The sequence below is a fragment of the Pithys albifrons genome, chromosome 2 (assembly GCF_047495875.1).
Source record: "Pithys albifrons albifrons isolate INPA30051 chromosome 2, PitAlb_v1, whole genome shotgun sequence".
NCBI lineage: Eukaryota > Metazoa > Chordata > Aves > Passeriformes > Thamnophilidae > Pithys > Pithys albifrons.
Genome location: NC_092459.1, coordinates 29,342,234 through 29,356,157, shown reverse-complemented (window position 1 = coordinate 29,356,157; position 13,924 = coordinate 29,342,234). Strand labels below are relative to the sequence as shown.

Here is a 13,924-nt window from a genome sequence, read left to right as displayed (position 1 = left end):
GTCTCCTCTGTATTCTCTTCTGGAAGGAGAAATTAATAGTAAGACTATTATTTTTTCATTAGATCACTGATATGAAATTTTAACACTGAACTGGGTACCCAGTACTATGTTGTCACTGCCTAAAAGGTCTATTGTATATGTAATTTCTTCTACCCCAAACATGCTAGAGATGTAAGAATCACCAGAAGGACCACCTGTTCAAGGGTATTGGTTTGTGTCCAAAATTTCACGCAGAAAGTGGTGGCTTCTAATTTTGGCTTGAAGATTGGGCCACCAAAACAATTAATCATTTGGCTGGAGAATACCGCAAGAAGAAAACTGGAGGACCTGGCAATCTAAAGATAAGAATAAAATGCTGCAAATACGTTTTAATTCATCCAGTGAAAAATGTAAGATGTTCTAAACTAAATACATCATCTCGAGATCCTTCTCATTGAGCTGTCAAGTGCAGAAGGCATATCAAACTATAAAATTGATAACACACAGAAAAAAAACCAACAAACAAAGAAATCAAGGTTCATCGTGCCTGAATTTTCCTGCAAAGGTCTGGGTAAGGCAGCAGGGAGCTGCCTCTCAGCAGTGAGCGCACCGGACATCTCTCTGGTCATACTGGTCCTAGAAGTAGTTGGATGAAATCCCAGAATGGAAACTTGGCATTTACCTAAAAGCTGGAGACAATGGAAGCTGTTCCTTCTGCCACGAATGAGAAATTGGCATATCTGTTGGCCCCAGTTCATAAGGGTGGACTGGTAGCTGGAAATCACTGACCAGGAAACAGGCTGTGCTCACCCTGAGAAGCAGGAAAATCCTTAAGGGTTTACGGACAGCGGTGAGTGCTCTGTTATTGTTACCATCTTTTATCTACAGATATACCCAAGGTGCTGTTTAAGCCACCTTTTCTGTGAGAGGCAGACAATCAGAGGGAGCATGATCTTCTTGTGCAAATCATTCCTATTGATGACAATATGTACAGGCAAAATAGGAGGCATGCTGAGGAAATGCCCATATGACAAATGGGTTGATGAAGAATGAAACAGATGCTCAAGTGAGGTGCAGGCTGCAGGGCTGGGGCAGAAGTAAGCCACTGATACCCTGGGACAGTGCTCAACAAACTACTCTCTTAGGTCACTTCCAGGCATAGTGTGAGTTACATGGGTTTAACTTTTGAAATTACTTCTAGTGCAGTTCTGAGGAGATACCTGTGCTGTATAAATTATTATGTAAGAAGCCTAACGTTAGACAGGGTAGCTTCAAACACTCTGCTATCTAGAGCATTTCTCACTTGCCACTGTGGAGCACATGGCCTTGTCTGAGTTTCACATCAGCAGGAAACCCAGGCCAGCGTCACACAGTCCCTGTGCTGCAGCTGCCATGGGACATGAGCCAGGACCTATGTCCCAGGATGGAGACAGGAGTGGTGAGCAACCTGCATAGCAGCTTGGTAGCCGGTGTACCCCAGCAGCTCACTGAAATACAGCCAAATTTGGAATTTGTGCATCTGAGAGGTCTCCATGGGGGAAGACTAGCCTGGAATGATGACCTTAGCAAACAGTGTTGATTTGTCTTGTTTGCCCTTCAGGAAATGTGTATTTATCCAGGCTTTTCCTGAAGAGTTGTGTTGCATCCTCAGCTGAGGGATGGGGCATTGCAGTTCAATGGGTATTTTGCAACCTACATGTCTGTGACAATACATGCTCTTAACAAGGAAGCAGACATCCAAATCACACTTCTGTCTAATTAGTTCTATCACAATTGTTGGATACAGCATGCATGATTGCCACTGTAGAGTTTGAAGTTACCTCTTTACTTGGATCAAATGACCTATACTGTACCTTTCCCATACAGTCAGGGTGTTATCAGTTTAGCTAGGCCTAAATTTAGGCTTTGATTTTAGAGTAAGGCTCGGATTATCAGCTGGCTCAGACTAGGACAGGCCAGCTGACAGCTGAATCCTACTGGCCAACGGTATCCATACCATATTCTGATGCCATCTCAAGTATAGAAAGAGAGGGAGGTGGAGCTTCTTCCTCTTCTCTTTGCCCCAGCCCTGGGAGGATGTGCTGCCACTGCTTATGCTGAGATTAGGTCTCACTGTCACTCCACTGCTGTGTTATCTAGGGAGGTGAACATTTTCTTGTTAAGTGTTCTCGTCTCTTACTGAGAGTTTTCTCAGGAAGAGTCTTTGGGGTGTTTTTGTGGGTCTGGGTGGTTGGAATCTATATTATTTGTGTGGGCAACTCAGTAGGGTTGTTGTTATTTCTTTTCACATTTGTATATATATATGTGTTATATCATATTCTGTTTTTAATTGTCTCTCTTCTGTATAAGAAGTTTGCTGCTTCAGGTTTTGTTTTTTTCCAGGTTTTTTTCCCCTCCCTCCTTTTCCCTTGGAGGGAGGCTCTGACTCTGTGTTGGGCAGCTCAACCTGACACACAGGGTCACTGCCTTCTGTGGTAGCCAACTAGTTTGTCTCCCTTATTTATTACTTGGGGGGTACCACAAGAAAGACCTAAATGTTCATATATTGGGAAAAATGTGAATGGAGAAATCCAGAACCAAATCCATTGGGGGCAGCAGTACCCACAGAGCTGTGTAAGTGCACCTTTCACTGCCAGACCCTTCCCATCCAGGGGTCACATTCATCTGGTACTCAGCTCCTCCCTGTCAGGAGGCTTCTTTCACCCACTTCGGTGGTCCCTGGTTAGGGGAGTCACAGTCTTTGTTTGGCAAACGTTGACAGGTGAAAATCCTTGCCTGAATCCTGGGTAATGTAATGGGATTTTAGCTAGAGAATGGAGAGCAGAGGGGGAGGTAGCTTGAGGGAAAGGCTAGGCTGCCTGCTGTGGATTCATCAAGCCATTTTCACAGAGCCATTTTGACAAAGACCCACTACTTCACATGTTAGGAGTGCTTCCTACATCTAAAATATCCTTTAGAAAGCAATACATAAAAGCAATAATGCTGGGTTTGTTTGCTAAAGCCTCCTGCCTTATCATGCCAGATAAAACTTAAAGAACCCAGGAGTACATCTCTTGGTGGCAGGTAATTGCATCTCCAGGGGAGGTACTAGGTCTACTCTGCCTGAGGGAGCCAGTTCTATACAAGCCATGCTCTCGGCTGGCAAAGGTACAGACACTGCAGCGCTGGCCATGCTGTGTGGACCACAAGTGAGAGGCTGCAGGTTTTGGCATCAGCTGAGCCCAGTGGTGGGAGAGGGGCCGTGATGGAGGAGCTGCTGCAACCACATCCCTTGGACGCATTTAGCCCACTTGCAACTTTTCATAGAGACTACTGTTTCTGCCAGTTGCTCCCTATGTATCACACAAAGTTTCCCATTTTAAAAAATCACATTGGCATGCTCTTTTAAGCAGACAATAGACAGCTTGTGTCTCTGCCTCCAAATAACAATTCTTTCGCTTTCCTAAAACATCTCACAGTCTGAGTGTACAAGAGCGTGAGCAGGCTCGGAGCAGCATGCAACGACAAAGGAGATGTGAAAAACTCCTACCGTCAACTGTGGGTTTGGGCTGTGAGCTCTTCAGCCGCAGGGAGGGCCTGAAGCGGGTTCGGTCATTGAAGCTCCAGCTCTTCTGGACTTTGGTTGGGCTGCCCTCAGTGGCAATGTCGGCACTTGGTGACCGGCGATCTCCAACTGAAGACTGCCTGTTTTTTATACTCTGACCTCGTGGACTGGCCATCCGGACCCGCTCCTTAAAACTTAGCTTTTGACTGTTATGGAGAGACATATATTTTATTTCATAGTTCCTTCACTCCATTTCTTTTTTCTACTGTATGATAATTAAAAATAATTTCTAAAAATTCTCACTGAATCTGTTTCTTACACACTTTTATTTTCATTGAATATATTTCATTTGTGAATGAAACTGATTTCATGTAATTATTTTTTGATAGAAGCATTATCATTGGCATTCATACAGTACAGAATAACCTTGTAAAGGAAAGTAAAATGAACAAATAAAAACAAATTTCACCCAATTAGTACACATCAATATCTATGGTTTTTTTCCTATTTCTTGAGTTTTAAATAGCTTTGTTTCCATCTTAGCCTAGCTCATTGCATTTCTGGTGATGTCTTCAGATAAACAAAACTGAAATGTATTCTATTTTACTGCATGCCACATAGTATTGTCTGGTTTGTTTTTGTTTTTTTTAAGCAGGCAAAAATACTGTTACTGTATTCATGATTTTTCAGGATGTGGCACTTCCAACATTTCATATGCATGATTAGTGTTCGCTCATGTCCAGAATTCCTTATTACAGCATTTACTTGAACAAGACAAAAAAAAATTAACAAAACATCCAAGAAACAGCCTGATGACCAGTTAATGAAAATGATATGCTGTGTGCTCCCTAAAGTCATTGCTGGAGATTAAGCTGGGAGTTGACTACATGCAGGTGGTATTGGACAGGTGCTTTAGGACAGGTACAAGAGTCCAGCCAAGATTGATTGTGCCTGCTGGATCAATGACGACCCTGTGGTCTTCTTATGGTTGGCCAATTGTAAGCTCTTTTTTTTACCCCTGCTCTGCTTATAACCCTCCCCTACAGTCAGCTAAATGTGGGATATGTAGATTTTCTATTTCCCAGTGTTTAAGTTACCTTTGCTTGTGTTCAAACGTATCTGATGAACATCCTGTGGTCACCATGACTATCTGCCTACTCTCTTTCATTATTTGACACTTTTACCTTTGTCTCTTCCTGCAGCAGAAGATGCAAAGGGGAAACAGAAAGGAAGTTGATACAAAGGTCTGGAAACCTTGTTTTATCTGCAAGGTTAAGTTCAATTGGTTGAGCAGCAGTATGGTAATCTTGATCAATTCTCGCAAGGGGAGAGATGAACAGGGGCAATGCAGTAGCTGTTCATGGTGTGATGTTACTGGGTGTTGCAGTCATACTGCTCTGTCGTAGGCTTTGTGGGGGCTTCTAAAACACCTAGAGCAAAGACTGTCTACCTGCAAGTTGTGGTGGTTCTTGAAGTAACTACACTTTCTAGTACTCTCAAAGTCTTTGCATTTAACTTCAGCATGCCTGTAAGATGTTTTCAACAGAAAGGAATTCTGCAGCTAATTGACTAATGCTAATATGGGCTGTGTGGTTTCTTAGATGTTGCACCTTCTGCACTCTGAAAATACAGTGTTAATATGTAATTATATGAAATGAAAAGTAGTTATAAGCTTCTGTGACTGTGAAAAGTTGAGATAGAGAGATATCTCTGACCATGCATAGCATAGCATAGCATTTCAATCTCAATACAAACATCACTGAGAACAGAAAGGATGCAGTTTCTCACAGGCAAAACACATGCTGAGAAATATATTATGAGATAATTTTCAAGAATACTAAAAAATGAGCACATTAACAGAAAGATTATGAGAAAAATATATTTCTCTATGGCATGTTGGATTACTTCAAAGAATACCTTTACTACAATTTCTGAATGTAATCACCTTCTTCCCATGCCCAAAGTAAGCAATTGTTGAAATAAACACATCGTGGTTCTGGAAATGTTATCTATTTCCATTGCAAATTGTTACCCTGGTCTGCAGTACTGTGTGCTGTGGCATACACAATACAAAAGACCCACAGAACCTACCATTTGAAAGAAAAGTGAGTTCTACAATTTATCAATACAAGTTACATTTCAAGACTGAATTACATTTCAGCTCAGGAATCTTTTGCATTGTACAACTTAGTGAAAATATAAGCTGTAAAATATTTATTAACCACATTATTGCATTGTCATACACTATAAGCAAGAAAATAAAATGGACTTTTTATTATAGATATTATTCCTACATGTATCCTGCTGTGCTTTTTAACTCCCCTTATGGCTCGAATTGTATTTGAATATCAAATTGCTATTGAAGCATGAAGTCAAATTATATTTTTTGGCACAAATCTTAGAGTTAAAAAGTTTCTGGACAGATCTCTTGCCATTGTACTAATAAAATAAAAGGAAAATTGATGGCCATAAAAACTATCAATGTAGATAAAATTTGTTATAATCCCATTAACACCAAAATTAAAATGAAAATTTAAAAAAACACAAATTATGTTCTGCCAGTTTGTACTAATGAAAGCAATAGCCGACTTTAAATGGTTGATAGACATGATTATTTCATTTATAAAAGCTGAATGGTATACAATGGCTACTTAACCTGAATATCTTTAGTTCTCCAAATCAAAGCAATGAGGCAATGGTGAAAGGAACAGTAGGAACTTCATCTGTGCTATAGACATTTTTCAAAGTGCAACACTGAGAACGAAAATATTAATTTAAAATGCAGAGCTAATACTTATAAATAAAATAAAGTCTGCTTTGTAGCAATGGCAATGTACTGGCATGCCAAGGGTCCATGTGGAGGAGGCTGCGTCCTGAAGAGAAATGCAGCCCCTGAATGAAGCATGGTTTGGTAACTCTGCTTGGCATCTTGAGATGCATCTCCAAAGAGACTGGTTATAGCAGTTCTTTGCTTCTTGGATTCCTGTTCCTATTTTGAGACTGGTGGGAAATGTTCCTGAAGTCACTGAGTCCTACTCAGTGCAGGCATAAATTGTATGACCAGTAGCAGTGGGGAATTTGTGCTTGGGAAAGAAAACTGTTGTTCTTGGGACCACACTGCCATGGGGCTCTTCTATATATGATAAATAACAATCATGAAAGAGTAACTGTATCAGAGCATTTTCGGGGGACCCTGACCAGGTTTTTTTCCTGGAGTGAAAGTCCCTTTCCTTATGGGCTATAGGCTAGTTCCTGGCTCTAGATTCCTTAATGCAATAGGGATGAGGATGGCATTAGAGATACAGAGTGGAGATAATCTTATGCCTTTCAAGCATCTTTGGACATTTGCATTTGAATTGGTAGCAACTAAAGCCTTTAGGGCCCTTTACTCTGATTTAATGTTGTCCTGTGCATGCTAAAATCCTTCCCCTCTTTCTTGCACGACCTAACCTATTACATTTTTCTCTCTCACCTTTTCTCCTCTCTTGTTACATGGTATCCAAAGGAAATCCCTTGAATTAATGTACAACTTGTTAATGACCATTGGAAATTCACATATCCCCACAAGTTATCCCAAACTTCAAGTTGAATGTTTCTCCAAAAGGCAAACACCATGGAGAAAGAATCAGGAAAATGAAATTGTGTAAGTTCCCAAATCAAACATAAATGACAAGGATCTGAGAGATCCACAGCTGTCTCAATAATCTCTGCATTCCTTTAGATGTGTGTCTGTCCATCATTTCCTACACCTTATATGACTGATAGTTTAGCCCAGTTGGTTCAAATACACATTTACTTCCTCTTACAGTCTCCCCTGGCAATGGTAATCTCTTTGGACCTATTACTCCTCTATTCTTACAGGTTGCAAGTAGTGGAATGCATTCATATTGATAATTCTGGAGCTTTCAGAGGAGATCGACTATAACTGGCAGCTATGTGAAAGAAAAGCAAACTACTTTTCTCTATTTGTCTGCCTTCTGGCAGGTCCGTTGTAGGATCTTACAACTCATTCCTCCTTTTGTATGCCCAAGCCATTAACTTCCCTGGGATAGCAAAAGACTTTCTAGTTCTTATTTATTTTTTTCTTTTTTTTTCTTTTTTTTTCTTTTTTTTTTTAAATTCTGCTTTTCCCACCTTTGATTTATGAAGGAATAGGTGTTTAGGGACACTAGAGGTCACTGTAGCTTCACTGCAGGGGAACGAACGCCACTCTTGTTGGTCCGAATGACTAGACTGTGTAAGATTTTCTTTTAACTGACAAATGCCTACAAACCTTTGTTTGCTCTATCTTCCATAGACCATCTTACTATACTTTTTTTTTGTTAATTGACCCTCTCTTTCCCTCCCAGTCTCGCTCTGCCATTTTCTGGATCAGCTTCCCGCATATCTGGTCAAGTTTAACTTCTGCTCTGCTTCAGCCTCAGACCTGCAGCACTACTGCCTGCTACTAGCCACAACTTACACCTTGTTTTTCAGCTTTTCATAGTGAGCCAGACGGTGGGAGCAGGAATAGGGAGAAATTGAAATAAATCAGAAATAACTGGAGAGCCTGAGGATGAGGGAGAATGCTTTGGATCTTGAGAGAGAAGCTAAAACTGCCAAAAATTATCACCTATGTCAAACAAAAGCAAGCAGATGTACATGCAAATTTTCAGCAGTTAACTTCCAGTAAATACAGGTGTTGATTCTTGTCTAAAGTCATACTGAAAATAAGCTAAACTGAACAAATGCAAATGCAATGGATAGTACAGTGATACCCACAGTTCAAACATTCAAGACTTCACCACCAGTCTCGTGCTAGGATTGTGAACTCAAGAAGTGTTATATCTCATACCTTCAATGAGTAATAACAAGAATTTTGGGTCATGTCTCATAGTTCAATCTTCAAACAGGAAAAAAATATTATGTGGTTTTATGCATTTAACCTGTTTGTACTTCTATTGTTTTTTACATTATTTTTAAAAAATAAGAAAAAAATGCAGTCAGCTTGAGATATAAGTAATGGGTTTCTTCCCGTAAGATCCATTCATCTAGGAATTACCATTTTTGGTAAGAGACACAATTTCCACAGAATTCAACTGAAGCAGATGGTTGATTTAACATGCATTCCTCTACCTTCCAGTACAGAATGCAGGCACAACTTCCACAGGCTGTGTTCAAGGGGATTCTTCTCAACAACAATTCTACATTTTGACTGTTGTAATTACGTAGCATGTTGTAGCTTAATATTACCCAGTAATTATTAGATGGAGAACTCAACTGCCATGGCTATAAAAATCCTCTTGGACTTGGGGAAATTTCTTTACCCAAATATTCAATCCCACTTTTAGAACTCTGCAGGGTAGTGCATTCCAAAAGTTGAAGTCTTGGGCAGATAAGAGGAACAGGGCTTTGTCAAACCACAGCGTGCTGTGCACTGCAATTGTCTGACTGGATGAATTTCAAAGAACTTGTGTTATTGCCATTGTGTTAATGGCATTGCAGGCAACAAGCAACAAGGGATTTACAAGCACTTAAAAATAAATAAATTAAGAAACATTGCTTGGAGAAGTAAGGAACTTTAAAGTACTAAGGAGGGGAAATAAATGAATCATGCACCTGATGTTACTTGGCATTCTCAAACATCATATGAGTAGGCAGGATGCTGAATACCTATGTTTCCGAGGGGTGTAAATCCTGAAGAGCTTCTGTTTATTATTATAAAGCTTACTAGGAGTGAGGGGAGATAGAGGACCATGTTACTAAGCATTCCAGTGCTAGGTAAGGGGTTAGGCTTTCCACCTCAAGTTAGATTATGCATTACTGGCAGTTTCTTTTTCATATGGTTCATGCAGAGTATTTACATTAAGTTTACTTTTAGAAACAGACATGGTATAGGAGGTGAAGAGAATTCCAGAGTACAATTTGCTCCCCACAGAACAGGGATGAGTTTTCCACCCAAACTCCTATATTGGCAAAACTGCTCCTTATTGCACCAGAGAGAGCTGTCTGAATAGGGAATTAATATTTAGGCTCACAAGTTACAGCACTAGATGGGTGACATTCATCCTTTGCAGACATTTCATGCATGTCCTACACACAGCTTAAGACTGCTTATGCTCTCAGGATGTCACAAGATTGAACAGTCTTTATCTAGTTTCATACATAGGAACACTTTCAGCCTGTTGTTTAATTGAACACAAATAAATACTTCTCTTCAGTATGTGGATATCGAGAATTTAGCAAATAGGCTTTTTAAATAACTTGCAGAACTCTAGAACTGATTATAGAAATATCTCACTTACAGCATAGATATACCAGAGAGGTCATCTACCAATACTTTGATAAATGATTAACATTTTGGGAATTACAACACACATATTTTTATTAAAATCAATAGGAAGCTAACCTCATAAGCACTGCTATGTCAACTCAAATGCACAGCAACATCTAGTTACCTAATAAACAGCTATAGGACTATACATGAAAAAATGCAAGAATTAATTTCTGTAAATATAAGTCACTTTGGTAGGAAACAAAATAATTAACTTTTACTTAAAGCAATACAAGTTCTTCTGCACTGTTAATAGAATGAAGTACAGAGCAAAGAGAATAATTCAGAAAGCAATCCAATGCACTACGTGTGCACATCTTCATTTAAAGAGTGAAACAAGCAGCTTAGTTCACATAGCATCTCATGCAAGTTGCCTAGCATTGCAGTAAGAAACAAGTTAAACAGTTGAGGAAAGTTATCTCAAAGTATGTTGCAGCAGTTTGTATTTACAATTTTGCCACAAAAGACCACATACACCACATGTATTTTCAGTGATACAAAAATACACTAGTATGTAAGCATAAGAATGATAAACTGCCACTGATAAAATCCAATGTTTTTAAAAGGCACAGAGTGCTCTGTAGGGTTTTTACCATAGACCAGGATCTCAGGAGTTGACTAGTTCATCTTTACACATACACTAATTTGCAGCAGTGCACATATTAGTTAGGAGTCTCTAAAGGGACAAACATCTTGGGAAGTGCCGGATTCTGACCCTGGGATGAGGCAAGCCTGGATGTACATACAGACTGGGGAATGAGATGCTGAAAAGCAGTGCTGGGAAAGGGACCTGGGAATCCTGGTCCATGGCAAGTTGAACATGAGCCAGCAGTGCCCTGGCAGCCAGGAGGGCCAACTGTGTCCTGGGCGGTATCAGGCACAGCATCACTAGCTGGTCAAGGGAGGAGATTATCCTGCTCTGCTCTGCTCTGCACTGGGGCAGCCTCACCCTGAATATTGTGTGCAGTTTTGGGCACCACAATATAAGAAAGATATTAAGACATTAGAGAGTGTCCAAAGGAGGGCAGTGAAGATGGTGAAAGGCCTTAGGGGAAGCCATATAAGGAGTGGCTGAGGGCACTTGGTGTGTTCAGGCTTGAGAAGAGGAGACTGAGGGGAGACATAATTGCAGTCTACAACTTCCTTGTGAGGGGCAGATGAGGGGCACACACTGATCTCTTATCTGTGGTGACCAGTGACAGGACTCAAAGGAATGGCCTGAAGTTGTATCAGGGGAGGTTTATGTTGGATATTAGGAAAAGGTTCTTCACCCAGAGGGTGGCTGGGCACTGGAACAAGCTCCTCAGGGAAGTAGTCACAGTACCAAGCCTGACCGAGTTCAAGAAGCATTTGGGTGATACTCTCAGGCACATGGCGTGACTCTTGGGGATGGTCCTATGCAGGGCCAGGAGCTGGACTTAATGATCCTTGTGGGTCCCTTCCAACTTAGCATATTCTGTTCTTCCATGATTCTGTGATCTTCCATTAGTGAAAATAAAATGAAAAAATTTGGCGACATCACTGACTTCTTTTAAAGCCATAAAAGTTATCACTAACATGGAGCATGAATTATAGTTTTGACAGTTGGGTGTTTGGTTTGGGTTTCTTTTGTTTTGATCTAGTGTCCAGCTATCGTAAGTAATTTTATCTCAAGTGCTTCCAGGTACAACTGGGAATAGCCTCACCCCTCTGCAAAAATCACAGTTTTAGAGGAATGTACTCATTTACTGACAACTTCAGTCTCACCTTTAAAAAGAGCCAATTTTAAATGTTGCTGTTGAAAGAGTGGGAAATTCAGCCAGTGAGTGCAAAAAGTTTGGATCAGGCTGTAATAATTTAATGAGATCAATATGTTGCTAGCAAGCCTACGGAGATAATGTACATAAGAAGTCACAGAACTGACACAGCAAATCCTGTTCTCTTGTCACTGTGACAGCAGTTACATACACTGTGAGGAAAAGGATGGCGCCAGGTGCCAAAGGAACAATCTCGAAAGTGGAATGGGACATGGGTAATTGATGTAAAGACTTTCATTCCTGACTAAAAAACCCAGAAGTGTTTGTGAACCACAGTAAAACTCTGGTGTGCATGTATTTCAGAGGCTGATGTGCTGGACTATCAGTACAGCAAAGACTAGCATTTTCTTCTGCTGCCTTAGGATGTGCATTTCCAGGGCTTTATTTATCCAGTGAGGAGAGCCCTTCCAAGGCTTGCCTGTGTCTGCTGCAGGCATCTAGGATATGTGGAAACCCACCTGATCTCCCAGCCATCATTGGTGATGGTAACTTTAGAAGAGATACCAGGCTGCTTCCTCTGCCTGAGCTGGGCTGTGTGAGAGTGCAAACTGTGCAGCCAGGGGCAGGTGAGTCACTTCAGTGTTACTTTCCCCCCACCTTCTGTGTCCCAAAACATGCCTTAGGAGGAGATGATAGTGGAAATGTGGAGTCATGGTACAGAGAAAGCACTGAGGATACTCCTGCACGGCAGCACAGATCCTTACCAAACTAGCCTTGTTGGAGGGCCCCTCCCCTGCAATGGAGGGCTAGTGGACTTGTTCACAAAGCCAAATTAAACTATATGCCTGTAATTTCCATTGTGATTCCTGAAAACAACAAGCACTGATTTTATGGCAGAAGGCAGGGCTGTGTCCTTGCCTAGGAGTTGGGTCTGGAGAGGCTGCTCCACTGGCTGCTCTGCCATGATTCGATCTGAACCTTTCAAAGTTATAACATGTGACTAGAAATGTAAAAAAATGCCTATTTTTTCCATACAAAAACTGAGACAAAGAAGCAAATTTCATCAGCATTAGTCTATCAATATGAATTTAAAAAATCCAGTTTGTGATTATCTATCAAAAGTTACTGTTCACTGAACCTACTGTACAGAACCTGAGACATCTAAAAGCCATTAGGAAACAGCAATTTCACAGATAAAAGAAATAAAGAAAGACAAACCTGCTAGAAGATTCCCCTTGTTCTTTTCTTCAGGTCAGGGAGTAGGAGGGAAAAACATGATTGTTATGCAGATAGTAATCACATTACTTAGTTACAGATGATGTTAGATATATGATTAATGTAAATGGGTATGTTAAAATTGGTGTACAACACACACATTACATTGCAACCACAAAAACATTCAAGCAAGACTTATAACTACAATGCTTCTGGAAAAGAAATTTTCAGTTGTTTTAACACATGCATAACATGCTTAGTACATACCACTGCAGACTGAGTTGGCAAAGCACTTAGGCAAAATGCATTGCTGACACATATATAACAGAAAGCTGTAGGTTCTTATTAGACAAAGTTATTTCTGGTAAATAAAAAGGCTTAATTTTAGGATAGCACAGCAATACACTTATTTAAAATAACAGATGCAGTTTTGAGGGACAGTCATATTTGCGAATATTTTACATGGGATATAGCTTCATTATTTATGTAATTTAATATCTATCCATTTATACCAGTTGCCTTCAACCTGTTTGCATATGTAAAAAAAAAATCAATATTCCATATAACTTTTAATCTAAAAGCTCCTTTTAGTTTGGAGCATTTTGGAATTGCAGTTATGGTAACGGATTACTTACGGCTCTGTTCTTGTCAACTCTTTGAAATTCAAAGATCAGCTTTGGATACTCAGCCAAACTTCTTTTTGGCTGAGCTTTTTGGCACACATTTACCTTTTAACTGTCATGTGGATGTTCATCACCCAACTTTGAGAGAAACCACTAATTCTCTTCCACTGTCTGCAATAACAACAGTTAGGATGCTTATCAGAGCTTTCCCATAAGGCTCTTAGTGCTCTCCTTTTTGATCTTTATCAAGTATCTTTTAGTTCCTGATCTGTGCCCTACATTGAATCAGTCAACTTGCTACCTTCTGCTAAATCTTTTACTGAATTATTGAAAAGTCTTGGGCTGCCAGTGCCCTGTGAATTCTCACTCAAACTAGGATATCAAATATTTCCTGTCTGCCACACTGTGGCATCAGGTCTTTTTAGTCATTTTCTGCTGGCTGTGTGGTAGTGAATATATATTTTGCCGTAGGGAAATACTCAATATATCTGAAGTTATGACAAAAAGGAGCAAA

At 40.2% G+C, this 13,924-nt stretch overlaps 1 protein-coding gene across 2 annotated transcripts in view; it reads right to left on the bottom strand.

Moving 5' to 3' along the window:
* The window catches only part of KCNQ5 (potassium voltage-gated channel subfamily Q member 5), a 294,208-nt gene that overhangs the window by 23,026 nt on the left and 257,258 nt on the right, over positions 1 to 13,924 (bottom strand). The window contains exons 9-10 of one of the 2 annotated variants that reach the window (XM_071548602.1): positions 12,791 to 12,817; positions 3,509 to 3,729 (exon numbers count right to left, since the gene is read on the bottom strand). In XM_071548602.1, the coding sequence (XP_071404703.1) occupies positions 3,509 to 3,729; positions 12,791 to 12,817 (248 nt within the window). The remainder of the gene's footprint in view (positions 1 to 3,508; positions 3,730 to 12,790; positions 12,818 to 13,924) is intronic. The other variant, XM_071548603.1, reaches the window with a different exon arrangement.